Source organism: Plectrocnemia conspersa, unplaced genomic scaffold, assembly GCF_051122295.1.
Source record: "Plectrocnemia conspersa isolate PC_06_02 unplaced genomic scaffold, ASM5112229v1 ptg000007l, whole genome shotgun sequence".
NCBI classification, from domain to species: Eukaryota; Metazoa; Arthropoda; class Insecta; order Trichoptera; family Polycentropodidae; genus Plectrocnemia; species Plectrocnemia conspersa.
Window position 1 is genome coordinate 8,295,428 of NW_028277171.1, and position 27,995 is coordinate 8,323,422.

General features: G+C 30.3%; 4 protein-coding genes across 4 annotated transcripts; 1 reads left to right on the forward strand and 3 right to left on the reverse strand.

The window, feature by feature from the left end:
* Positions 1 to 1,266: 1,266 nt before the first annotated feature.
* On the forward strand, positions 1,267 to 10,749 carry casp (Fas associated factor casp). The gene is made up of 16 exons (XM_088189011.1): positions 1,267 to 1,430; positions 1,643 to 1,711; positions 1,826 to 1,967; positions 4,971 to 5,105; positions 5,177 to 5,357; positions 5,430 to 5,574; positions 5,638 to 5,757; positions 5,821 to 5,938; positions 6,021 to 6,166; positions 6,246 to 6,400; positions 6,464 to 6,600; positions 6,671 to 6,833; positions 8,335 to 8,431; positions 8,500 to 8,637; positions 8,697 to 8,774; positions 8,845 to 10,749. Exons 1-16 carry the CDS (start codon positions 1,392 to 1,394, stop codon positions 8,932 to 8,934), a joined length of 1,953 nt encoding a protein of 650 aa, XP_088045137.1. The 5' UTR covers positions 1,267 to 1,391; the 3' UTR covers positions 8,935 to 10,749.
* Positions 9,777 to 14,935, reverse strand: LOC148233841 (ionotropic receptor 84a-like). The gene is made up of 6 exons (XM_088189015.1): positions 14,178 to 14,935; positions 13,953 to 14,120; positions 13,659 to 13,879; positions 11,462 to 11,673; positions 11,123 to 11,394; positions 9,777 to 10,972 (listed from the first exon to the last, which is right to left on the reverse strand). The coding sequence occupies exons 1-6, from the start codon at positions 14,924 to 14,926 to the stop codon at positions 10,723 to 10,725; spliced, it is 1,872 nt and encodes a 623-aa protein (XP_088045141.1). The 5' UTR covers positions 14,927 to 14,935; the 3' UTR covers positions 9,777 to 10,722.
* A 2,280-nt stretch (positions 14,936 to 17,215) lies between these two features.
* Positions 17,216 to 19,233, reverse strand: LOC148233842 (uncharacterized). The gene is made up of 4 exons (XM_088189014.1): positions 18,985 to 19,233; positions 17,707 to 17,886; positions 17,532 to 17,633; positions 17,216 to 17,466 (listed from the first exon to the last, which is right to left on the reverse strand). The coding sequence occupies exons 1-4, from the start codon at positions 19,087 to 19,089 to the stop codon at positions 17,323 to 17,325; spliced, it is 531 nt and encodes a 176-aa protein (XP_088045140.1). The 5' UTR covers positions 19,090 to 19,233; the 3' UTR covers positions 17,216 to 17,322.
* A 2,678-nt stretch (positions 19,234 to 21,911) lies between these two features.
* LOC148233843 (uncharacterized) lies at positions 21,912 to 27,470 on the reverse strand. Its single transcript, XM_088189012.1, has 5 exons — positions 27,370 to 27,470; positions 24,495 to 24,871; positions 24,245 to 24,433; positions 23,535 to 23,663; positions 21,912 to 23,475 (listed from the first exon to the last, which is right to left on the reverse strand). The coding sequence occupies exons 2-5, from the start codon at positions 24,828 to 24,830 to the stop codon at positions 23,242 to 23,244; spliced, it is 888 nt and encodes a 295-aa protein (XP_088045138.1). The 5' UTR covers positions 24,831 to 24,871; positions 27,370 to 27,470; the 3' UTR covers positions 21,912 to 23,241.
* Positions 27,471 to 27,995: the final 525 nt, after the last annotated feature.

Sequence of the window (27,995 nt, forward strand, 5' to 3'; positions counted from 1 at the left end):
ATAAACAATTGTAATTTATTTGGTATATATTAGAAATCTAGAATTTTACGGCCAAATATCACACGTCATAAACATACCTAAAATAAATTATAATTCTTGAAGATCTTTTTTCTGCAAATGTTAGCTTGACGTTAAATTCTCAAATATTAAGAGTTAGTCTTTTCTCCTTTCAATCTTAAGAGTTACAGGGCAGCATCGATATGTTGATAAACCATGTTACATTTTCTGAGATTCCTAATAAAATATCTTGCTAGGTTTGTAATTTCTCATATCAAAAAAAAGTAAGAAAGTTATTTTTAAAATAGATTTAATTTAATATCCAATTTATTTATTCGGCAAAAAAGGCAGCGGTATAATTCAGCTCTCTTTTCATTTGTTTATTTTTTAGCGATTTCCACAAAAGCTTGGAATCTAATTTTATAGTGGTTCATTACTGCGACGTTTTTAGTGGGGTGTGCAGTGACTCATCATTTGTCAAACGGTTTACGAAGAACTATTATGTCAGTCTACTTTCGCGTGTTTAGAAAGTACAGGCAAGTGAGAGAGAAGTACATATGTGATATTTTAAAAAAATATTGCTTTTCTTAGATGGCTTTAAATTTATTAGGAATAAAATTGTTGTCGGGGGCCTTGAAAATAAAAAGTCGTTAAAGAATATTATCTAGTTTACGAGTTGTTGCGTGATCAAAAAATATTTTTGTAAGAGGTTTAACAAAATAACATTTACTTTGTTTTTTTATATTATTTTTAAATTTGTGTTCAAGTTTACTAGAATCAATTTAATGGTTTTACAGACTTATTCTTTACGCTTAATACGCAATTTATTCATAATGTTTTGAGAAATAATGGTTCGTGGCATGATATCCATTATAAGAAGATGTATACATAATTTAAATATAATACACAAGAAGTAACAGTAGATTAATAATACAATTTATCATGTTATAAAATATATGATTAAATAGAAAACTTTGCGACTTTCCCTTGTTTCTGCAGATAAAGAGGTCATCGAAAGAACAACGTTTTGCAACCGTAGAGGATGTAAATGAAAAATCCTCGTGAGAGTAGAAACATAGCATATTTTACCTATATAATAGAGTGTATTTTGAAGGAAGGGAAATCAATATTGAATAATAAATAAGAAAAAATATCACAAAAAGATTATGAAAATTGGCCAGGGGCGAAAAACGTAAGTACGACTCTGCGTATAGATTAGATTGCGGAGGTGAAGAGGTTACAGGGTGACTCTAAGTAACGAGCGCCGTCGCGTTTGTGGTGAGCGTGTGCGAGGTGCGGGTGCGGGGTGCGGGGAGGGACGCAGTGAGTTGCGCTTCGGACTGAGGGGAGGTGCGGGGAGCGCGGGGCCCACGAGGGTGCACTTGGTGCCAGACATGGCCACCGCCAGGGACGAGCTGGTCGCCGAGTTCCAGGTACAGGTTGGCCACCGACGCCATTGTTACTATTCAAAATCGTTTCATTTTCTTCCTCTTCTTCTTTCCTCGACCTCTTCATAAATAATTACCATTATTTTATTATTATTAATATTATTCGTTCGTCTTTATCCACCACTTTACAATTACACAACGGTGACTTTTCTTTGTTTACATGATGCTGCAATAAATTGTTTCTTTTGTCGCAATAGGAAATAACCGCCATCGACGATGTAGCAGTGGCCATGTTTCACCTTGAACAAGCCAATTGGGACTTGTTGGTGAGTCTTATCTGAATCTTATATTACTTTGTCTTCAAATTCGTATTGATTCACATTTTTTTCATTTCTAATTTAGTGAATTGTACTTTAATTATCGACTAATTTTACTTTTAGACTGCAATCAACCAAGCGTTGCCGGCCGACTTGTCTTTTACCAACTACAATCAAAATCCTCCACAGAACAATGCTGATGTCGTTGACGTCGAAATGATAGACGACGATATATCGGTCATAAAACCGTTCTTTCCCAAACCTCGTAAGTATCGCTACGTACATTATGTCTAATATTTTTTAAATATTTGCCTGATGTTACATTTGCTGTAATGTAATCCAGTTTCAAACAGTATAAGGTGTTTAGAATATTAATTAACATATTACAGGCCATTAACTCACTTATGTGTCATTAAAACAAGTTAAAAAAGTGTATTTACCTAATTACTAATGAGGCCCCCCTGTAAAATAAGATTAATGATATTTATTTATAAATATATTTGCAAGAAATATTTATCTCGTGTAGGATATTTGCAATTGTGATAAGGCTATCTGTGCAGTTACATTAAAACTTTACTATCAAATGACCCTACATAACAATTTTTTCTTTATTTCAGCATATTGTCGATGTTTTCAATAAATTTTCACATGCTCAACTTAAATACAATTTTGGGATCCATTATGTTTTAGATATAATTATATTACAATTTAAGAATAATCGAAACAGATCACTGAATTATTACTAATTTTGTGTATATAATAATACCTGAATTTTCAATACCATTATGACTGGTAATATCGTTGTTCACATTATTATTTTAATTAATTGACAATAAATAATCCGAATCACGCTCGCATGAATCACCATGTCTATTGATTGCAAAACTAAAGCATTTCAATACCACAGTAACTATTGTGTTGATATATTAAATATTTTAATTTAAACACTCGTTAATTATAAAAAAAAGTGTTTTCGATAATATGGGCGCCGAGGCTTTTTTCTTTTGGAACAATAAATCTAGAACAACATCGTCTTTGACAAATTATTGTCTTTGATCAACTGCTTCTCCTAAAATTTTATACCAAGGGCCAGAGCTCCACTTGCCAATTTATTCCAATAAAATATATCACTAATTATTTTTTATCAGTTCCAATTAACCGAAAAACCTTATAAGAAAATTAGTTTGTTCAAAATGCAACATATTTAAAAAAAAACATATGATTGATGATTATGATATTTATGTGATTGAGGTGTGATTTATTTATATTATTTTATTTTAATTATTTATATATCTCAATATTATTTATTTTCGAAAGATTTATGTCGTATACTTATTTATTTCTACTCGTGTTTAAAGTAACATTAATTAAATTTGGGTTATGAATGTTTTTGTAAATATAGAATAAAAATACGTAAATACTGCATAACCCTTTTAGTCCTAGACAATTTGGCCTAACATATGCGAAAAAAGTTTATATTTTTCAAATAAATTATGTTACATATGTTTGAAAATTTTTACACTTTTTTGTGTACTCTTAATGATGTACGGTAATAAAAAGCAATAATATTTAGTAACAACAATAACAAAAAATAATATTTTTCATATTTATTTACCTAAAAAATAAATCAAGTTTGATGTAAAAAAAGTATATTTAATTATTGCTTATAATTATATCATCTAGTATATGGGTCGTCAACCTGGTCCATACCTGGTGGTGAGCGGTGGGCGATTTTTGCTTTTACCACAAAAGGTTGACGACCCCTGATCTAGTACACCCTATCTTCAGTTGGCAACAGAAAAAATAACATTGCATTATTTTCCAATGAAAAATGTGATTTTTTTATAAGAAAAAACATTTCGCGCAAATTATTTAAATACGTTTTTTAATTAAATATTAAAATTGTGGCTAACTTATTTATAATATTTAACACCTATGTTTAGTGAAGCATAATTTGAAACATTTGGATAAAAATATGTCTAAATGGAGACAAAAATGTACAAATTTTAGAAAGAATTTCGTGTATGCAATACCTACTTTTGATTTCACTTTGTCAGTCATCCCTATCATAATAAAGGGCCGGCAGGCCTCTGCAACGCGGTCATTTCTCTGTAACATAACAGAATTACTGTGAACTGCTAAGTACCATTAGACTTCTATTCCTTTTATGTTGACACGTAACACATTTCGTACAAAAATATCAAACATGTTCAAAGAAATTTAAAAAAAAAATTTTTTAGACTGCGTTATTTCAAAAAATCGCATGTAAAAAAAGAGTTGAGTGTATAGTCTAACTTATGTTAGACTTTGGACCTCCGAAAAGCTTGATCCGCCACTGTATACAAATGTTTCGTACCTCTGAATGCCAACAAACCATGACAGTGCATAGATGGTTCTTTTTTACTAAAACAGTTCTATACTCATAAAAGTTTTATGTTTTCAATATGGACAATTTGTTATTATTGTATTATCGCGATTATTATTATATTATTGAGATTATTATTATATTATTGGAATGACTTTATTTTCTAAAATTTTTTCTAATTAAAATATTTTTCTTTCTAATTAAAATAAATAAACTAACATTTTTTCGATAATACACCTTATTTGTATGTAGGTATAAAATTAGAGGTATGACGTAAAAATCATGGGCGGAACATTGTCTACAAGCGGTGACATTTGGATTTAAACATGTATAACATTAATTGAATGTTTATAACAATTTTCACATTTGAGCGGATATTTTGTCCGTTATATCCGAAGTCCATTTTATCGAGGTTTTACTGTATTATCCACATAAAATACTTACAATGAAATGTTGAGAACTACTAAATTATTTTATCTATAAAGCAACATTTACTCTAATATATACGTGAATAAAGTAATCATAAGTTAACAAATGTGAGACGTAAATAAAAAAAGTTTATAAAAAAATGTTTCTGAATTTGCTTTATCAATAAATATAATGTTGTAAATAAATATAATATACAATAAATAAAAATTATGATAAATGTCAGACATATATAAAATAATCATATGTTGATAAAAGTGAGACGTAAATAAAAGAGTATTAAAAATGTTGGGAACCATTGAATTTGCTTTATAAATAAATATAATATAATAAATAAATTCCCAATAAATTAAAATAATAATGTTTGAAAAAAATTAACAATACGAATTTTTAAAAAAAAACAAAAAATACTCGCTTCCATGATATATATGCTGAAAAAATAACTACTCAAAGGGTTAATATGAATTATTCTTTTAGGTCCAGTTGATAGGCCAAAAAGAAATTTTGGCGCCTCCACCTCGTGCGATGAGCCTCCCATAAGATTAATGGAGTTCTGCATTCATTATTTAGAAAAGACACATGAAATTGAAATGTCGGATACGGCCACAGTCGGTTAGTATCTACAATATATACTCTATATAATATCTTAGCGAGTGTTTGTTAATGAATTTTTTATTGCTTAGGCGATTTGCGAAGCAGAATTTACGACGTCACCGGTGTTCCATCTTGTCGCCAAATATTGGACGGCTTAGGGAATCAGATGTGCCCCAAACCATTGCCAAAAGCGACACTAGCTTCATTGAATCTACCAGATGCGTGCGATATTTTCATGACAGTACCTGAGGAACATCATCATGACGATGGGTAAATTTTAAATTTGATGCTAAGAACAAATTAAATTATATACAAATATATCTTATTTTTTTATTATTACAGTTTAGCTAATCGTCTCGCTCAAACGTATACTCTTAAAATAGATAGTGAAAACAAACCGTACACGTTACATTTTCCTGGAACTCATACAGTATTGCAAGTTAAAGAAGACGTCTATTCGTTAACCAACATACCTGTTAGACACCAGGTATGACTCGAATCGATCATCTTTCTGACAAAATGTCTTCAAAGCTATTTTTCTTATTTTCAGGCGTGGACGGGCTGGCCTAATATACCAGATTTGGATAGCAAACAATTAGCTTTAGCTGGCATATCTACCGAGCATAAATTCAAACTTAAAACATCAGCTGCGAAGACGACCCACAAAAGAGTGAGTTTTGATAACTGGGTTGTTTTTATCAATGTGATTGTTAAATATTGATTCAATTTGTAGATTATAATAAACACTGATAGCGAAGAATCCGACGATTACGAGGATGCCGTGGAAGATGAACCCTTCCACGTCGAAGACGATTTCCTCGATAATGAAATGAAGAAAGATGAGCCGTTGAGTAAGTAGATTTAATACTATGTTTGTAAGAAAAATAATTGTATAATATGAAGGGGAACTATTAATGGGATTCTTTTATATAGTTCCAGATAACACAGAAGACGAGGCAGTAGGGTGCTTTTTGTTTGCAGTGCGCTTCAAAGAAAGATACGGCTCAGCGCATCCGTTATTCTTCCAAGGTTCGCTAGACGATGCCATCAAAGATTCTTGCATGAGACCAGCCAAAGATGTAAGATCAATTTCCATATATGTCGTTTTTATTTAGTGTGTATCAATGGAACATTATTTAATTATAAACATTGTTACAGCGTCGTTTACTTGCGATATACCTTCACCACGAAGCTAGTATTTCATCGAATGTGTTCTGTACTCAATTATTGATTAAGGAGTCAGTGTTGCAAGTACTTGCTGCCAATTTTTTAGTATACGGATGGGATTTAACGTTTGAATCGAATAAGAATATGTAAGTCTATGATGAGATTTGGAAGTAATGTGTGAATGTATTTTAATTGTATAATTTCGCCAGGTTTTTGTCTTCGCTATCTAATGCTCTCGGTACCCAGGCGAGCATGACCGTCAAGAACATGCCTCTGGATAGGTTACCCGTTTTAATGATAATCATGCGAATACGGTCGTCCACCGAGATATTTTCAGTCATTAATGGTATTTGTTTTTGACTTTGAATTGCGTTAATAATTTAGAAAATAGAGATATTGATAGTTATTTATTTTAGGTGATGTGTCGTTAGAAGAACTTGTAGGCAAACTGATGGAAGGTGTTGAGAGATGGTCTTCTCGGCGCGATGAAGAAATACAAGAAGAGCAGGAGAGAGCTGCTCGTCAGATGGTTAAATGGGAACAAGACGAAGCGTACCGGCAAAGTTTAGAAACCGACAGGTAAATGCAGTAGTCAATAAGCCGCTTTGTAATTTTAATCAATATTTCATAATTTCAATAATCAAAGAGCTACAAAGCAACTAAAAATAAATCAGAAAAATAATATATCATTATTGATTAGTTATAAAAATCAAAATTTTACTGTCATCTAAAAGATCAAGTTGAACCCTATGAGTTGCGGTTACCGCTTAACTGGAAGTGGAAAGTGGCAGCTTTCTCGTGTTTCTAAGGATCGTATATGTCGATTTCTTTGCTTGGTGCAAGTTCAGTTAAACTCGGGTTTATTAGTGTGAAGGAAGTATAATCCTGATGGAAGTGAATTCAGTATATGTACCCTTTGAAAATCAAGAAAAATCCAACTTTTCCATTTCTCAATCATCTGGCCAATGCGATGAAATAAGGTGGAAATGGACTTTTTGTTATTGTCAAATAAATATCTGATTTAAAAATTGGTAGAATTTGGAATGATGTAATTTTTATGGAATGAGCGTCTTAAAGGTCAAGGTACCTGTCAGCGGAGATATGCATTGCATTCGCTTGTATTTGGCACTGACCGTATCCTTTGTTTCTACAAGTGCTTTTAAATCGGATGTGTGATTGTATAATGCCGACAAAAAAACTGTTCTTGGAAAGTCCAAATAATGCGGTTAGTTTTATATGCTTTTAGAAAGTCCTAGTAACTCTAAACTTCAAGCTTCGTATTGTGCGGTAACAGGACGGTACTTGAATTAATGGGAGAAAAAGCTTATTTCAACCAATGGCAGTACTGTTAACCATTTGAGTGGTATCGCTTATAAATTTGATTTAATGTAAATATTTTTTATAGAAAATAATACCAAAAAATTAAAGGGTACGAAATAAATGTACATAACAAAAAATATGTTATATTTATTTTATAAAAAATATTGAGAGCCTCTGAATTGATATTAAAAAAATCATAAAAGCCGAGTAATATATAAAAAATATGTAAAATAAATTAACGAAATTTAATAATAGAAAAGTTAAAATCAATCTAATACAAAAAAGTAGTAAAATAAATCAAAGCAATAAAACGTTGAAAATCACTAATTTTTTTCTATAATTTACTATAAATGCGATTTAAAATAATAAATAAATATATTACGAAATAATGATGACATATAATTTATTTGACAAAGCTCCTTTGTTCAATGGTTGCTTTCTACTGGTCAATTATGTAAGAACACTTACAGTGTTATTTGCTGACATTAAATATTTTAGCAGACTAAGGAATATTTTTTACATCCACTCCAAATTTGTATGAAAATCAATATGAGGGATATTTCTATTTATTAAATTTTCAACGTAACCCACAATACTATGCACTTTTCACAATGAAAGAAATGTTCCTCGAAAAACTTCTGTGGAGTACTGATTTTTATCAGCTCATTTCACTTTGTTAGGAGACTGAAAATGCTTGATTTACAGTAGTTTTTTCATGGATCAAAGTTATCTTTTTTTTTAAATTATATATATATTTCAGAGCAAAAGAAGAACTTAAAAAGAAGCTAGAAATGGCAGAGCACAATGAGCGACAACGCGTAGAAATTGAAAGACAAGAAATTAATGCAATTAAAGAAGTACGCAATGTCTATGAATATTTTAATTTTATTTTAATAGTTTAACAATGTATTATCATATTTTTTAGGCACAGCGGAGCATTGCTCTTTCTCGACTTCCAGCAGAACCAGAAGCAGCGAACGGTGAAAATATCACAAAGATTCGTGTTAGGTTACCTGAGGGTAAATCTCTGGAAAGACGATTCACTGTAGAGACTCCATTAAGTGTAAGAATTGATATATCTTAATAAATTAAAACAAAGTTATTTATATGCTTGATTTTTAGGCTTTATTGGACTTTTTAACCGTGGAAGGTTACCATTTTGATGAATACAAAGTCATATCCAGCTGGCCGAGGAGAGACGTACGTTGTGTTTTACATTTGCGAAAGTTTTTGTTGTGTGTGTGTAATCTATTTAGTTTTTGTTTCGCAGTTAACAACGTTAGACTGGAATCAGACCTTTACAGATTTAAAGCTGTATCCTCAAGAGTCTGTTATATTAGAAGCCCGCTCCAGTGAATGATTGTGAATCGTTGAACAATTGTGATATAATAGAGAAAAACAGTGTTGAACTACATTCTGCGATCGGCACATCCTTCCCATTCGATTGTGATAAACACGTTTTAAAATGGAAGACGAATGATTACGATGAATTTTTTTTTATTATACTTTATTTATTTACAGTATTTTTAATACATAAAATAAATGCTAATATATTGTGTTAATATTTACGGCTATTAATCATATTATATGTATATTTTAAAAGTAAATAGATTACTATTGTATGTATAATTTTATATAAAACTGAGGATTCGAAATTATACATTTTCCAGTAATTATGTTTCAAATTATTGTTTCTTGTATTATATATTATCATCACACTTGAGAGAGCTGTGAGAAATAGATTGTATATTATATAGATTTATTACTAAGAAATTATCTTACCAGATATGAGTCGTTGACTATATCGCAAAAGAACTTTAAATTGATTTCATGTTTTTTTGAAACTATTATATTAATTACAAATGAGTTATTTTCTACCAAATTATTTATACCCGAGTAATGTATTTAGATTAGATATTAAAGATTATAATAATGCTGTAAAACAAATTTATTTTTTCTGCGGAGACTATAACCTGCTTTATGTTTTTGTCTGTCATTACTTTTTCCTATCACATTTAATTCTTGTTGTAATCGTTTTTTTTTATTACAATTTTAATAAAAGAAAAAATCGACTACAATAATAATATGAATTTCAACAATATACCATATCATTAAAAATACTTCAACTTACTCAGAACTAGAAAAAAATAATTTGAAATTAGTTCACAATTTTACGTAAAAAGTTATTGTCTCTAATAAAAAGGTTGTATATTGTAATTTAAACCCACGTGTGAAAAACATAAGTTTGAGACAGTCGTTTCTAAAGAAAAACTGCATCATCTTAGCATACATTTTAAGTGTTTTATTACATTATTTTAGCACATAGTGTTAGCAAAATCTTCCTCTGTGATATTAAAGCAGATTTGGTTTATATGAATTTTTATTAAGAAACCTGGATTAAGTATTTAAAATATTATCAATAAAAAATTCATCTAGTTTAGTATATTTTCCACGCGCGGGTTATATTATAACAAATCAGATTTATTCCTAATGTCATCTATACACTGTCCGATTTATTGAGTTCTATTATAAAGCGATCTTTTTTGGTTTATTTGTTCAATTTGGTAAAAAGTAAAAAAAAGATCTGTTATTAATTAATGAAACACCCAGATCATGTGTAACACATCTTGGCTTATTTATTCACCAATAATGTAAATATAATTTAAATTCAACAATATTTAAAATTGAATGAATTATATGAAGCTTTCAGTTGATTAAATACTACTTTGAATTACTCTTCATTGATTTTTCAATAGGTATGCTATTTAGTTATTGTATAATTACAATGCAAATATTCCATTCGCTATGATTATCAGTAAAACAAACAATATTGTATGTGTATTCCGGACAGAGTATATAATTATGATTTTCATATAGAAAATAACGCTCCAGTAATTTTATATTGGATTTTGTTATTTAGCTTAATTTTTGTATTTAATGTGAATAGTCACTTATTGATGTTTGTTAAAATTTATTTTTAAAATACAACGACTCATATCCTACTGCGACTGCACGGCTAGGACTGTTCATAAGTGTGTATAGATATAAACTTTACAATGGAATAAAAAATATATGTTTACAGTGAATTAAAAGCTATATGTGGCGAAACAATTACGTTTAATATGTATATGTTTAATGAAAAAAAAAACTAATAAATTATTGATTTTGAAATTTTTGCACGTGTTTTTGCATAACAATGACGCTTTGTAACTATCTCGATCGCCAATATGATGATAGATATCATCATGCCGCACGAGAGGAACACGAGTGCCGATGAAAACTCTTCAATTGTGACAATCAGCTCTGAAGTGTCAGGTGTCCGGACGCAAGCTGGTTTTTTCTCGTGCCACACAATTTTCTGTTTTGCCATCAAACCGACTTCTGATATTTTACGTAGCCTGAAAAAATAAATACAGGGTTATTATTTATTAACCCATGTTATATTAATAAGTCTTAATCGGATAGTGTTAAATTAAAGCATTCTCGAGAAATCTATCAGAATTATATTATATTTTTCTTATATCCGATTCTGAGATCTCAATCATTACCCATATGTAACAAGTTTCCTGTACGGCGATCCTTTCTGTACGATAGCCAACATTCTCTGTGGTGGAAACAGTTGTATCTCGGCCAATTCGCAAACCTCTTTTTCTGAAAAAGTTTCTCTTATGATCTTATATCCGGTTGCTATATCCACGTGAAAAGCGAAACCGCCTTTTTTAACCATCTTCAGACCATCGTATGGATTGAATAGATTGTGGATGTTTGAATTTGATATTTTTTTGTTGTACAACTTGATCGCTGTATAATCGGTAGTTTTCTGTCAAAATATTACAGTATTAAATTAAACAGACTTGTATATTATAATTTATTTTCAGTAAACATACTTTGAAATAGTCGATGGTATATAAAATGTCTTCTATTCCGACTTTCAAATTACTCTGAAGTAAATCTTCGAGCGTGTTGATGGTTCTCGGAGGATCCATAAGCAAAGACGATACAATGCTGGCTGAGTAGAATTGATAGAGTAATATAGAAAAGACGCATACGGTCAACATTACAATTTTTCCCGACAATGTGTGAAGTTTGTTTTCTGGAGCTGAAATAAATATTTATAAATCGTAATATAAAATATTTATAAATTTTGTGTTAAAAGAATTTTCAAATATATTTTACATATAAACCACAAGAAAAAATCATTAGTATATTTTATTCTTTTTGATTATTGATTCTTTGGTGCAACAAAAGTAATATAAAGTGTGGCGACCACACAAATAGGTACAGATTTAAAAGCGTTATTGTCTCGTTGATGATGACCGTGACCAAAAACGTTCATTCATTAACAATGAGGCAAATATCATGGCACAAGAAGGATTTCTTTTGACCACACAACACGAGTTGTTAAGAAAATCCCTTTTGTGACAAAACGGTACGGACGACGCAATAAATCACCACATCGCAGACCCTTTCCGAAGAATTCGAAAGTCTGGACAAGCAAAAAAATCGTTTTCGAAAATCTAACATCCGATTTCTCGAGTTCTACGAAGCGACTGCAGCGATTGGCTAGGAGACCGATGCACAATCGCGATTGGCCAGCAAGCGTGCAACTCCTAAGGATATAAGCCCGGACTCCGATGAGGAGAGGTCAGACGGCCGGAGGCAAGAGACGGTAAAAGACGAGCAGATGATCGGAGGCACCATACGAGACGGCTGAGGCGCAGGCAAGAGACAACAGAGAGCCGGCGACGCAGTCGATCTACCAGCAGCCATCCGGAGAAACCAGCTATGCGCCTTCACCGACAGACCTGAAGATCACACCTGACACTCGCCGCACGCAGCCACAAGAACCCTGAGAATCATCTACCGCATCACCACCTGCGCCACCTTCACTTTCATTGCGAGAAACGTCACGCTATTTGTCACATGTAAATATCACTTAATAAAGCAATCCTTCTAGATTCACACAACAGTCTCATTGGCCGCGAGGTCAACCACCCCTAGGGCTACGCCCCCTAAAAAAGTATAAGGTACCAGATTTGCATATTGGTCTACTGGCGGCTATTTCTCGCAAATTGCTTATTATTTTTGCGCTTATAATCTCGCATTTTACAATCTAAATTTTACTCATAATTACAATTTCCAGCCTAAAACAGCTTTATAATTAAAATAAAAAGTTTTATTAAAAAAATTCTGGCTATTGTACGCATTTTTCATTTAAAATTAACTTTATCAATGTAAATTTTTTAAAATTCACTTGCAATCGATAATAATAGGCAATGTGCATAGTAATAGAAACAGGCGATTTCTATCGTGGGCTGCATTAATTACATGACATGGTGATCGAGACATATCGCAATTTTATAAAAAATATGTTGTAATCGTTATTCGGAAATTATTCGCAAGGTCTTGGCTTGAAAGTTTTAATTAATTCTAACTTTTTTATTGCGCGGAACAGAAAGTACTTTGCGAAAAGACCTGAACAAAGGATGTAGTCGGTGCCAATATAAAGTATTATTTATTAGTTTTAATAATTAAAAGTTCAATCAAGATTTATAATTTAGTTACCCAGAAGTCATATTCTATTTCTTGAAAGCCCATTAAGTACTTCTCAAAAGTTGTTCAATTTTTTTCAATACATGGCTTTCAAAAATATATTAATTTAATCATAGATTTAACTCTATCTGAAACTATTATTTATAGGATAATGGTCTTAAAAAACTGGACTTTGTGTGTCAGTTGAAACAATCAGGTTTAAACTTAAACACGAAAAAGCCACTTATGTACTTCTGTATGAAACAGCAAAGATGAATAAAAACCCATTATTTACTTACCCCGAGATTTGAAATTGATTTTGTGAACATTGACTTAATAAAATTAACCACTTTCACAGTTTCATCGATGTTATGTAATTTTTTAAATTGTTTATCATAATCAATAATACAATTTAAATTAATCTGATTCTATCAAAGCATTAGTGTTAAAAAATAATGAAAGATTTTATTTATATTTAAATTTTACCATTTAAATCGAGTCATCTTATCCTTCTGGAAAAATAATACAAACTGTTATATAGATTAAACTTACCTTGTTGAAATATCATACCAATCGTAAAAAGCAACATATAACTCAAAGAAACATTTTCTCGAGTGATGTTATATTTATTTTGTAATTTGTTGAATCGGTGCATGATGAATACTATGACGGCGACTGCGATTATCGCACAGTACCATATATATTCATCAAATGGTCTTATGTATATTTTGAACAACGAGCTTCTCTTTGGATGGCGAAAAATAAAACATGGCCTTAAATATTTATAAGCTTTGAAAAATCAACAGAGAATATTTTATTATAGAAATACACAAAATGATTATTTACCTGGAAATCCACGTTTGAATCGTATAATCCACAACTTTTGCTCGTTCTAACCTAAAGAATATCGGCGAACCTCCAATGTCGATCAGCTTTCTTTCCAACTGCCCGACCATTCCGTCAAATGTACCATTATGCGAATATCCCCAAGATGTTGTACGCATCATATTATAACTTAATAAAAATACATCATTCAAATACTTTAAAACGCATAAGTGATCAAACGATTACCTGAATTTATAGATATCCTTCAAATGCAGTAGCAGAGCAAAGTTGAACCTATTCATAGAATCAATGTAAGTGTCGACTTCTGTTGAAATGTAATCTAAAAAGTTGCCGTGAAGCTTCTTCGTCACGACTATCATGCATTTCAGCACTACTCCGCTCATGTTCCATCTTCTGGCATACTTATAAGTGTTCAACGACTTTGAAAAGCTTTCATTATTCAGCGACCAAGATCCTAAATGTACGACTTGAAAAGTACCACGATTGTTTTTACCAGTGTTATACACATCGTATAACTCATAAGAATTTTCGTTAATCATACGCATATACGTAACATCCGAATCAATATCAATCTTAAGATTTGATAATAATTCAACATTGGATGTAAAATTGCTCCCAAAGATCAACCATTTGTGATTATCGTTAAATAGTTCAGATGAAACGTGATGTAAAAGTGAATCGGTATACAAGCAATCCATATCGAAAACTATGCCAATCTTGTTTATATACAGATTTAGATTTGTTATATTATTTTCTATTAAATAAACAGAATCTAAAAAGCTCGTCATATAACCATGGGTCGAAAACAACTTCACCAATTTGTGATTATCGTAAATTGAATTGCAATTTAAAACAATCAAATTATTAACATTCTTCATTTGAAAGTACTTTGTCACAATATAAGATTTATTAAATGTCGCACTAACACAATTCATGCTAAATAGCAATACGATAATGATATGTAACATTGACATTATTGAAAGATTTGTCGAAAACACACCGAGAGTTCAGTTTTTATACCATAGTTTTAATGCAATTAAGGGTCTTATGAACGGTCATTTAATATATAAGATATAATATTATTGATATATATCTAAAGATAAATAAAGTGTACTAATAGGCAATTAGGAATGTTTGTTATTTATTACTAGTCAAATATTTATAATTAGCTTTATTGAATTAAGAGTGATAGATATAAATCAATATTTTAAGCTACTATTGTGCCTTCATGCTGCATGCTTAATTCATACTGGCTATTGTGCAATTCTTTTGTATTCTAAAATGCCGATTCTCGGTAACGAGCGTTCCCACTGTGACGGCGCCGAAACCATTTTATTGCTTTTGATGTGAATTTTTGACTTCTGAGAAAGGATAATTGTTTTTTGCGCTCTCCTGTAGGTCAAAATTCGGTTTAGATATGCTTCATTAGATTATTACTTATGATAAGTCATAATATTGCCATAAAAAGTCTTAATATGAACACTAGATAATAGATAACCGAGCGTTTTCACTGCGACGGCACGATTTTATTGCTTTTTATGTGGATTCTAAACGGGCCCTCTCAAATTTGGCCAGAAAAATGCATGTCATTTAATGAAAACTATGCCCCCCCCCCCCCAGAGGAAAATTTCGAAATGACGTCACTGTAAAAAAGGGACTCGAATTTTATCTAGTCACAAAAGACATGGAAGGACATAAACTAAAGTTAATAGGTATATCCCAAAGAGACTTAATAAAACAAATTATAAACCATGACGACATGTCATGTATGTAGCCAATATTGGGATTTTTGGTTTAGTGCTGTTGGATGGTTGATTGTCGTGCGACTATCTCCGCGTATATTGACCGTAGTGTTAAAAAATATTTAAATACCTTTTTATTTTCTTGGTACGCGATTTACAGTTTTATGATAACTAATTTAATATGTGGGATATATTCATAGAAAAATATCTGTAAACACTGCCTTGAAATGATTTTTTTTTTAAGTTTTGGATATCGATTTTTTAAATTATTTTAGTTAATGTAATATTAGTAACATCTTTGGTTTGAGCACTAAATGAATACGCAGTTTAACTTTTGATTTTGTTATATGAAGCTAAAATGATGAAAAGCATAAATTTGTGCACACAGTATTCAATGTGTTAATAGAGTAATACAATAGTATAGAGGAGTCGAAAAGTTCCTAGGTTTATAAATGATAGACATATTATTAGTATAGCAGCGTTGACATTAAAAATATATTTATTTGTTTATTGTTAAAAGATATCAATATGACCCTCAGTGTATTATACTGTCAATCAACTTGCTGAAAGTCGATTATTTTATGTGAAACTATTCTCAAATTGATATCATTAAACTGTCTACAGCAATAATTCTCATAATTTATTTATAAATTGACTCGTTTTTTTATATTATTGCATTAATTATTTTGACATATTCTATTAGCTTTTATAATGTGTTTAATATAAATAGTACAAAAACTAATCTGATTTCAAAACAAAAGTTTTATCGACTATCCAACCAGTTTTACAGATTTATTGCCTCTAAAATAATCAAAAATAATTTTTAAAATAAATCTATACTCTGGTTAATTTAACTATATATTCCTTTAAACGAAAATATTTTGTTTTTACATATTATTATCCATATAATAATTTTGTTTCATAGTCTATCAACATATTTTTTCATTCTAATGCTCGATATTTTCATTATATATATCTTATATATAATTGTATTCCAACCAGAGCAAACATTTTCTATTTGATACAGCTGCCTTTGCTTCAAGATAATTTTTAACACCTCGTGTCATAACTACCAATTACATTCATGAGAATGTTATTTATCTTTTTGCTTAAAGCAATCTATTCTTAATTACACATTACCTTCATCGTTACAACAAATAAGTGGCAGTTGCTTAACCCTTAATGTGACAGTGATATTAATGCTTTTCTCACCGTCAATTTCTTTCCAGTGTTGTTGTAAAAATACAAGAAAAAGTGATTATTTATTCTATTGTAGAATCAGTGTAGACGTGAGATAAATTTAGATTATGAGTTATACGCATAAATAGAGGCAAAATATTAAAATCTAAAATATGTGTACCAACTTTTTTTTATTTTGGAAATTTGTATTGTCAGTTTCGATTTAATTTTCTTTGGTTTGGTGCACCTGCCTAGTTCCAGCCTGCATGCAATCGACCGTCTCTTGTTCAAATTTTAATACATCTAATTCTACAGGACAGATTTATAATAAATGAATTTTACATTGAAATATTTTATTTAAAAACTTGATATAGCTTACAATATATAATAAAATACATGATATATGTAAGTATCATAATAAATTAAATTTTAATTTAAGTTAAATATTTTTATATCATAACTGATTTACGCTTTGGATCAAATGCGTAATTTCTAGCAGGAAATTCCACTACATCATCTTCGGAACTTTGCCACGTCATAAATAAAACAGCAGCAGTGACGAACATCAATAATGCTCCAATAATACCCAGAATCTGAAATTGTAAAATTAAGTTTGTAAAAGATGAAAAAAATCAATTATAAAAACATTTACACTTACTCCAGGCGCGAATGATATTCCACCATTTTCTGTACAATTTGCAATTACGAGTACAGAAAAAACCAACGTTAAAACAGCAACTATAATACAGCAAATGATGTCCTGTTTTTCATTTAACGATATTATTCAAAATCATCAAAACAAAATCATAAAATGTATTGACTGATCAACTTACGACTTTAATCCAAGTGTTCGGAAATTTCTTGGCCAATCCTAAGATGGAGGCTACATACAATGTGGCAATAAAAACTCCGTTCGATAAAGTGACAATGGGAAACGTTAGCTCCAACCATGGTTTGTATTTATGACAAATATCAATACTTAACGAGATTATAGGACCGACTAGAAATAAAATCTAAAGAGAAAAATACATTAACTCACTGCTTGACAAATTCAATAACTAAACGAAGATATAATTAAGAGACTTTCTGAAGGATGGATAGAAATATTTATATATAAATAATTGTATGTTTATTTGAGCGTCGACCTACAGAATAAAGCTGTGAGAATCCACAGACATTCAAACATTAATATAAAGTAAAGGGCGCTTGATGAATATTGCTACAAAATATGAATATCTTCATTATTTTAATCAATTATAATAGCACACAAATTAATTTGATATGTTCTTTGCCTTTATTAAATAAAGTCCTGTATCCAATGATAGCATTGTTCTGATATATCATCCCAATTTATTATACATATTTTTTTAAATCTTCCTTTGTGACATAACAGGCATGAGCCCAATGCGTTACAACAGCCTAACTAAATCAATACCTAGAAGTAAGTATTACCTAGAAATGGCTATGTTCATTACCAATTTAATTTCATAAACTATTTTTATTATTAATTACTGCTTTTACTGCAACAATGTTATTTGGATTATTGGAGCTTATAATTCACAAATAATCAACCGGCTGGTAGCATTGTAATTCGTCTCTCATGTCTTAATTACTCTAAACCAAAATTAGAGACAGTAATTACAATCGAGAAACAGTTTAAAAATAATGAGATACACATTTACATTTGTAGTAAGATTTGTGACCCTTATTTGAATTACAATATATAAAACAATAGATCGGTTGTCCTATATAACAAAACCAAGTAACTGACAGTTTTAAAAATCATATTTTTTAATTACCCTTTAGTTTGTTTTTAATTATTTAAATTAATTTACCGCATATATGTTTTACATTTCACAAGAATTGAATATGCCGTAGATACATTTCAAATCTGATTTTATTCACTACTATAATATTACATCAATAAGTATTTGTTCAAAATTTAGGTCACCTGAAAGTAGAAGCGGAACTGAAGGGTATATTTAGTGCAAATCCTAATCTAGAAGCCTATTCTATTCTATCGACTATATCTATTGACTATAAATCAACACTAATGATATGTAATTATTATAATACTTTAAACAACACAGCTTTGTTAATCACACACTTACAATAGACAACGCTTTAAAAAGCCCGACCGGAGAGAAAATGATACGATGAACTGAAAAATTCTTCTTCAGCGCCTGCTCTTGAGTCACTGACACCTGACGGTTCATTTTAATATTCGCATAACTACTCGTGACATACAATCAAAACAATTACGTTATCAAGCTAGGCATTGATACCATATCACTTTTATCTAGAACTAGATTATAATTCTAGATGAATATTGATTTGTGTTGGTAGCAGATAAGATACATGAAATTATTGCGCTAACTAACTATAAATATCAACATAATTTACCAGTAGTCGGATTTAACAGCTTATTTTTTATAATCGATTACGTGAAATGATATGTTCAGGAGTGATTGATAGAAAATATTTATTGATTTCACAAAAAGGTGAATTTTTACAACTAAACAATTCGAGAAAGTAAATTAATACAAAGGTCGATTAGGAAAATTCAATACGTAACTAGTAAAAATATGTAAGATGGCTTAATTTCAAGCATATCTCACAATTCTAAATTCCATAATGCTAAAATGAAATATCTTCTCAAAAATGGAAGGCACATACAGTAAATTGTATTTACATATATGAATTACGTTCTGACAAAAGATACATTTTTGAGAAGCTTAAACAACTATTGTAACGTTACTGGAACGAAATTAATTGTAACTTGACTATTACTGACTAGAAATTCTTTAAACTATACATATTAATTTTATGAGATATGCTTGAATTAATTTAATAAAATTAATTCAACAAATGATTACACTGTGTAACAAGTTTTTTGCTACAAAGAGACGATAACCTGTTTTATACAGAAAATTGAATGCTTATTTTAGCGAAATTCCTGGTACTTCATTGCTATTCCACAATATTCAAAAAACATTTTTAAATGTTTCTCATTATTAATTACGATATCTCATACATTTATCATATTGAAGTAAGCTTAAATATTTTTTCAATAATAATTATAATTTTTGTTATCATTGTGATGTTAACAAAAGCATTCACAGCTTATCTTCAAGTCAATATTAATATAATACATTTTTTTTCGTGTTGTAAAACTAGGAATTTTGCTAAAAAAATCGAAAATGATAAATTTTAAATTATCATTCTATTCAACATAATAAATCATATTATCGTCTTTTTGTGGCGAAAAACAAGTTTAAATTTGTTGTATAGTGTTATTATGATAAATAAACACGTTCATTAAAAAAATCTTTGGTTTTTCTTTTATTAAAAAATACACTATCAAAAATTATTATCGTAGTCTAAATGTTGTACACTGTATTAGCCATCTGTCTAAAATAACGTCAATTACATAGTAAAAGACGTCACTCAAAAGTCGCTCTGATACGATATTAGTTATATTTTTTTTCACTAAAAAAAACACTAAATCGATTCAAAACATACAAGACGTATTATTTTTTTTGGATTGTACCAATACAAAAATTTACAAACACATAATCCTTTCGTTTTGCGTAAACTTGCCATTGAAAAAAGTAAAAATACCATCTTCACAAAACACGACATTCACTTACGAGCTACTTTTTTATAATTTAAGAGGAAAATATTACACTGTATTGAACACAAATAATCTGTAACTTCTCGTTTTAAAAGTAGCAAATATATATTCTTTAAAAATACTATATTAGTTGAGATTCTTATTACATATACAATTTTATTTATATGTATCGATCTAAGGGGCAAATAAAAATATTCACCCATTTTTTATATAGTATATCGTCATATTTTGCCAATCTAAAGAACACATTTGTGTTGATTTAAATACAAACGAAATTAATGTTAATTAAGTACTTATTTATCCAATGAATTTCAAAAACGTTACGCTCTAGAAAAATACACTTTGTTCTAGTCGGCGTCAAAATAAAAATGATCTTACAGATACCAAAAAAAAAACAAAATTGAGGCAAATAAATCATAAGTGATTTGAGCAAATATGATGTAAAAATAATACATTACATAATCAACTGAGATGTGCCAAAGTTTATTTTTGTATATTTTGGCTCATATTATAATTAGGTGTACTAAAAAGTTTCACAAATAAAAATTGTAATATATCATTATCTTTAATTTTTAAATTTTAAACTAGTTTGGAATCTTTAAAAAAAATATAACATGTAGAAATATAGTAAAACTTTCCGGTACACCTAATATAATCACACAATTACATAATTAAATAAAACAGATGATCCAATTATCATTGATGATTGGAAGACTAATACCAAATAAAATCAGAACATGTGGTTTATTTATCAAAATTAAATAAAGCTTTCGTAAATGACTAGAAATAAACGACTATAACTATCCTATAAATGTACACAAACTTTACTTACAAAATATGATATACAACACAATATATGTAGTTAAAGGAATGCTAAAAAAAATGTATTTTTTAAATCTAAATAAGCGAGGTTACATATATAGTATATATATTTGTAAATATATAAATAAACGATTTACAGTGATCGGTAAGATATAAATGCATATATAAGTAAATAATTTAAAAAAATCTAATCAGTATACCAACATTTGTCATAAATAAAAATGTACATCACTACACACTAGAACTAAGTTTAAGGTCGCATAGTTGATTGATAAATGCGTCACAAGATACACCTATTTATGATAATATCACCAAACCGCAATGAGATGCTCGCTGTCTTTTTATTTGTCAGGTGCACTGTCACTTTTAATTAGTAAAAAAATCACCAATATCATTTCATAATAATAATTATTTATCATATCAATCCCCACTAAAATTGGATAAAATATTGCATATAACTATTTTCTACAGTCAACGTTAACAAATTAACACAATTTCTGATGATATGACAATGTGGCCTTGTTTTTTTTTTATTGATTTATATTTTTTTGAGCCCACTGACACCACCCGGGAATCACTCTATTTTATCAGTAAACAAATCACGAAGGATCTAGAAGTTTGTGAAGAACAACATAAATTCAAAAATAAATAAATAAAATACAAACGAAAGGGATGTCCAGAAAAAATGGAAGATATCTTTTAAAATTGGTATTATCACACTCTTTTTTTGCTATAAATATAAGATTTACCTAATTTACACAGTATAATTAATTTGAAATCTATCTATCACATATATTTTCTTGAATTATTATTTAGATAAAAACAATTTGCAGGACAAAAACATCATTTATAAACAAAAATCGTTAAGAGCCGGTGACGCAAATATGCGTCATTTGTTTGATTTAAAAATATTTTATCGCCAATTTTTTTATTATATTTTTTATTTTTTATTATGAATTGTTTTATTAACAACTATTGCCTTAGGGTTTTCATACATGTATTTTAATACATATTAAATTGATTTAAAGCAGTATTCGGCTCTAGCTTAAAATTATGGATAAAAAAGTCAGTATAAAAATCGCCACATATGGATAATTTTTTTCGCTAGCCTGAATTTTACTAAAATCATTGAAAATAAAAAAAGTATATAATAAATTAAGTTAGCAAATCTTTATAGCAAAAAAATTTAAGTTCAATCGAAATTCTCCAAAATATTATCGGGGAATGTTTTATATTTATGACATAATGGCACATCCTGGCAACTTTTAACGATATCAAGATTACTCAGGTGTTATAAATATGTACATATTTTATATACATAAGTGGGCTCTTTAAAAAGTTCCCGAACATTAACAATTTTTTGGGGGCTACTTAAAATTTATTAAATTTTTTGCCGCCTTCAAAGTACATCACTTCTAACGCTGTTACCATGTTTTTCGAAATGGCATTTAGAAGTGGTGTCTGATCGCCTACATGCATATAATCTTTATACTTTTCTGGAATGTCCTTTTCAAATTTCTAAAATACATACTATCTATCTACTTTAATAGCTACGGCAGCTTTTAACTGGCATAGTCGAGTACCATGAAAAACTTATCACACGGTAAAGATAAGTAAAAGTGCAGTACCAAGAACCCTCACTGTGATAGACATCCTTTTTTCTAGATACCCCTTTTTCAAGAAGCCGTATAAATCCAAAATCAATTATAATTTGTAATATTATCAGACTAGTCCATTTTTTAAATATCTATCTATTAATAAATAATAAAAAAACTATTATATTGAGATCGAACACTAATATTAACAACTAAAACAATAAATTAAAAACAACTTAATGGGACAGGTCATTGTGGAACTGTTCGGAATGTAAGGAAGTCCTTCGACTAAAATTTATAGTAATGCTAGAGGACCACTATAATGGAGTTTTGGAGGAACAAGGTAAAGGGTCGGGTTCGACAGGTACAGGTAGGTATGTGGGCCCCCGGCGCGACGTGGGAGGCGATGGCGACGGCGATGGTGTGTGCTGAGGCGAATCTGATGGTGACGGAATCGCCAACAGCGCCGAAGTGGACGAAGGCGGCGGCCTTCTGTAGCAGTAGATCATTGCGGTGGCGCCGCTCGCTAAGCCTCCGATCAGTCCGAAAGACTGACAAATAATTTAATAAAAAAATGTGAACAAACGTATATTTAGATTGATTCACTCACGGAGGCTGCAATCAGCATGTCGGTCCTTCCTGCGCCGACCCACCAGTAGTCGTTGCTCACAACGGCTGCCATCGTCAGGGAACTAGCGATGATATAAATCGATCCGACGCAAATATAAAGCCATGCATTCTGTGAAATAATTTGTGTTAAAATCTCAGGTAATAAATTATCTCAGAAGCTGAATCTGACGATTGGATCCTTATTAAGGAAATTAAGTTGCTATATAAAGACGTTTAAATTTAGAAACAAAGGAGAAATGATAAATATACAAAAGTCATCTAAATAATAGGCGGAGTCCAGCAATGATGTGTTCTCTTCCCCTACTTATTAATACAAGGTCCTGGCCAAAATAATAGGATATCATACATGGTATTAATATTCAGAGTTGATTCAAATGGAAAATTGATTTATGATCCTGAAGATTCGAAGAAATAAATGATTTTATTTATCTTGAAGAACTTTACCGAAATTAAAGAAAGGACTAGTGCACTCAAAATAGTCCAGGATCAAGAGTATTAGAGATTTTATTCATACATTAATATAATGAAGAGTTTTGTTATTAACTTCACTGATTTTACGAGGTAAAAAATATTTTTGAAAATGTCAGTATTACTTTAGTTAAATTATCGACTGACCATCTAACACTAAAAAACTGATCTAATAATCCTAAATGTATACATATGTATATAATAGTTGAATATAATACTCACAAGTTTAGCCCAATTAAATGGAAAGAGATGGACAAGTCTAGATATATCGAGAAAAAGAAGAGCCATAGATGCCATAAGAGAAAAAAGTGCCGTCGCTAGAAGCAATCGTAGTCGGGATGCATGCGGCAAAAGCCACAGCTCAGCCCCGCCCGCCGTATATTCCAACCAAACGCAGCACAAAGAACATATCTGAAATGCAGACGTTCATAAAGTTTCTCTATTAAATAAGTGATGAAAAGTCGATACTTACAGTAACAATCAGTCGCAACGCTCCTACCGAAGTGGTCAAGTGTCCCGTGAAACAGTATATCGGGGCTATGCGGGCAGGCGGCGGCGGCGGTGTCCGCCTATAGTGCGGATGACTATCCCAGGAATGCACGGTGCCATCAGGGGACCAGGCGCCACCGCCAACCACACCCCCGACTCCCGTTTGACTACCGGCTATTTCAAAGTCCTGTATGTCTTCCGGCCGCCGGCCGGCCGGCCGCTCCAGTTCTCGTAGCTCCTCCAGGAGAAGTTCTACTTCGTCTGCTGCATACAAATCGCTCACCGAGTGCACATAGCGCCCGGCGGCCTCAGTCTGCATCGCCTTACACAACTCCTCCTGGCAAACATCTCATCCTCAATCTGTAATATAAATTAAATTAAGCATAGGTTTTCTATGAATAATATAATTAATAACGAACAATACAATTCAAAATGAAATGTCTGATGTCGCACAAATTAGGGTTATGTACATTTTGCCAATTAGGAAATTGAATTAACGCACCTCGTATAAATATGTTTTCTGGTGTTTTTGATTTATAATAGTTGCCAATAAAGAATATCTTTTGCTTGTAAGATTTTTCATAAAAACTATTTCTCTTCTGCATCATTAACACTTTCATGTCTGTTATTTTAACTACTTCTGAGATTTTTAATATGATATTTAGGCACACCTCAGCGACTTCTATTACTTCCACTGAGTACGGTTTGCCTTATTTTATAGTAATTTGTATTATAATAATAATTAATAATTAATCATATTATTAGACAAAATTTGATGTATATATTTCTTTATATTTAAAAAATAAAACTTTGATTGAATAACTTCTTAAAAATATAAAAAATATGTACAGCAAATGAAAAATTATTTAATATAAAAAATGTAACATTTTTAATTTCTAATTCGTTATTTTCTAAAATTTCTGCGGTATAATATCAAAAAAAAGGTAATAATAATAATCGAATAGCTTGCGATTACAATATGTAAATGTACAAGACTTTTACAGTTTCAATTACAACTTAAAAATCAAAATATTATTTTATTGCCTGTACCAAACTTTTAAAAAAATCAAGATGAGCTTTTTATTCACTATATTCTACATACCCAGTGGCGTAACTACTACTATGTTGTGGGGCAGGCAGTGCATGCGAGCCCTTGGGATCAAGAGGCAGGAAGAGGATCACCAAATACGTATATATTTATAACCCAAGATAATCCATTAATACAAAACGAAAATTTAAATACCGTCTTACATCATACATTTTGTGAAACACCCGCTTACTATATTTTTAGTATTGATTATGCATATCCAGAAAATCAAAACGCTGTGCCCTTGAGTACGGGAGGCAGGAAAAGGATCACTATATATGTATATATTAATAACCCAAGACAATCCATTAATACAAATTTTATTTTAGATTATTTTTAATATTAATTTTATAATTTCGTTAAATTAAGTGTATATAACAAAATTAATAAAAAAAATTAAGATTCATAATTTTATTAAATTTAGTTAGCACTCTAAAAAATATTATGCGCAAAAAAAGCACAAAAAATAAAAGCAAAAAACAACAACAGGACGCACTGAATACATTTTTGAAACTTGACCAATTTATACAAAAAATAATAATATGGAATTGAAGAAAACGACAAAACAATTGATCATAACATACAAGTTCTGATTCAAAATGCAAGCTCTGATACTGCTTTCGCTTAAAATGATTCGGGAAATTATTTCTATTCTATTCTAACAATTAATTTTAAGTATGCCACCGCATAAATCTAAAGGAACGTTTCCCAAAAATATCAAACAACGAAGTAAAAGTTCTAGTGAAATATATTAATAACCCTAATCGAAGTACGATTCAATACCACGATTATGGCTAGGTTACTCAAAAAAATTTGATTCGGTTTATTGTGAACCGTGTTGGTTATTTTCTAAAATTAGTAGATCATAGCGTTCTGATGTAAGACAATGGCAAAAATTTTCTAGACATTAAGACACGTGCGGTATACAAACAAGATATCAAACATCAATATCGTTTTAATGCAAATTTCTATTTATAAATACATTTTGAAAAAGAGACAAAACATTCGATACACATTTGCAGTTTTGACTACAAACAATTAATTTCAAAATAGTATATGTGTAGGCACAGTAACCAAAAAAATAAATTTAAAAAAATTGTAAAAAAGGTATAAAACATATCAGAGTAATGCCTTTCCAGAATGCAAAAGCAATTTGCATATTCAACTGCAATTTCAACTGAAGATGCAATTATATTTTATAATATATCATATATATCGAAAAATAGTCGCCCATTAGCTGCACTGAACTCTTCAAGGTTTAATTTCATCGACAATGTGTTTTTTGTAAAGAAATAAATACTTTTTAAGTACGGAATTTGTCAATTTTATATTAAAATGAATTATATTTTAAGGCCAAATTTTAAAACATGCCAATCGACATTCTAATATAATATTTATAATCAATTACAAATAATTTAGGCAAAATTGACGAATGCGCCAGTTTCAAAAATATAAATTATGACCAGCGGATACTACTCGTATATATTATTAAAAATGTAGTTGGTGGTGATTTTTTGGTTAATGAGTTATAAAGATTTAGTTTCAAAGTACACGTCTAATATACTTTTATACTGTCGATTTAATAGTCGATTCGTCGTTTTTAACGCCTGTTCGATAGCATTTAACGGTGAAATGTTGCTTAAACGAACAGTTCGATTATAAACATGCCAGGCATTTGGTTGACATTTAAAACACAACTCGAGTCGACAGTGCGCAGGGAAGTCGAGCTCATAGATGTTAATTTGAGAAAGTGTGTAGCTTTATTAGATACCTTTCGACCATGAGGAGGTGGCTAACAACAAACACGATTGACAGCGGCGGCGGCTTATTATTTTTTCGCCGCACTTGGTCTTAGCGTCGTGCGGTACGGCCATTGCGCAACGGCATCGTGCGAAAATGTATAATAATATTTTTTTAATAATAAAACGGTTTTTTTACAATTTAATGCATTTTAATAAAGTATAATTGTTATAAAAATACAACTTTGATGCACTAATATTTTTTCCCATTAAAAATATTTTAAAAGTTAAAGATAGAAAATTGAAAATATAAAAAATATACAATTGCGTTTATTGCGGCTTCCATAAATAATGTCACAGGTTTTTTGTGAATCCTCCCTTTCTATGTCACAAGATGTCATTGAACCAGACTCCTGTTTATTTCACACTGTCTTAATTCCACTGACCTCCTCATCCCCTAAACTGTGACATAACTTATGAAAGCCGTCTATACATTTTTGAAATAATTCGTGTATACACGTCTCAGATTAAATAACATTTTGAGCAACCTTTTATTACATATAGAATCCATAATACTAGTAAATAGTAGCTGTGTAATTATAGCTATCTGCAGTATTATATCGCTTAGGTCAGCGCATTAGCGTAGCAAATAATATCA

Coding starts and splice junctions, on each gene's coding strand:
- LOC148233842 (XM_088189014.1), bottom strand. CDS start 19,089: ATGAACCGTCAGGTGTCAGTGACTCAAGAGCAGGCGCTGAAGAAGAAT. Junction 17,634..17,706: donor CGAACACTTGGATTAAAGTC/GTAAGTTGATCA, acceptor AATGAAAAACAG/GACATCATTTGCTGTATTAT. Junction 17,467..17,531: donor GAATATCATTCGCGCCTGGA/GTAAGTGTAAAT, acceptor TTACAATTTCAG/ATTCTGGGTATTATTGGAGC.
- casp (XM_088189011.1), top strand. CDS start 1,392: ATGGCCACCGCCAGGGACGAGCTGGTCGCCGAGTTCCAG. Junction 5,358..5,429: donor GAACATCATCATGACGATGG/GTAAATTTTAAA, acceptor TTATTATTACAG/TTTAGCTAATCGTCTCGCTC. Junction 6,167..6,245: donor GCATGAGACCAGCCAAAGAT/GTAAGATCAATT, acceptor ACATTGTTACAG/CGTCGTTTACTTGCGATATA.
- LOC148233843 (XM_088189012.1), bottom strand. CDS start 24,830: ATGCAGACTGAGGCCGCCGGGCGCTATGTGCACTCGGTGAGCGATTTG. Junction 23,664..24,244: donor CATTTAATTGGGCTAAACTT/GTGAGTATTATA, acceptor ATTATTTCACAG/AATGCATGGCTTTATATTTG. Junction 23,476..23,534: donor ACATGCTGATTGCAGCCTCC/GTGAGTGAATCA, acceptor ATTATTTGTCAG/TCTTTCGGACTGATCGGAGG.
- LOC148233841 (XM_088189015.1), bottom strand. CDS start 14,926: ATGTCAATGTTACATATCATTATCGTATTGCTATTTAGCATGAATTGT. Junction 14,121..14,177: donor AAGGATATCTATAAATTCAG/GTAATCGTTTGA, acceptor ATTTTTATTAAG/TTATAATATGATGCGTACAA. Junction 13,880..13,952: donor ATTCAAACGTGGATTTCCAG/GTAAATAATCAT, acceptor TAAATATTTAAG/GCCATGTTTTATTTTTCGCC.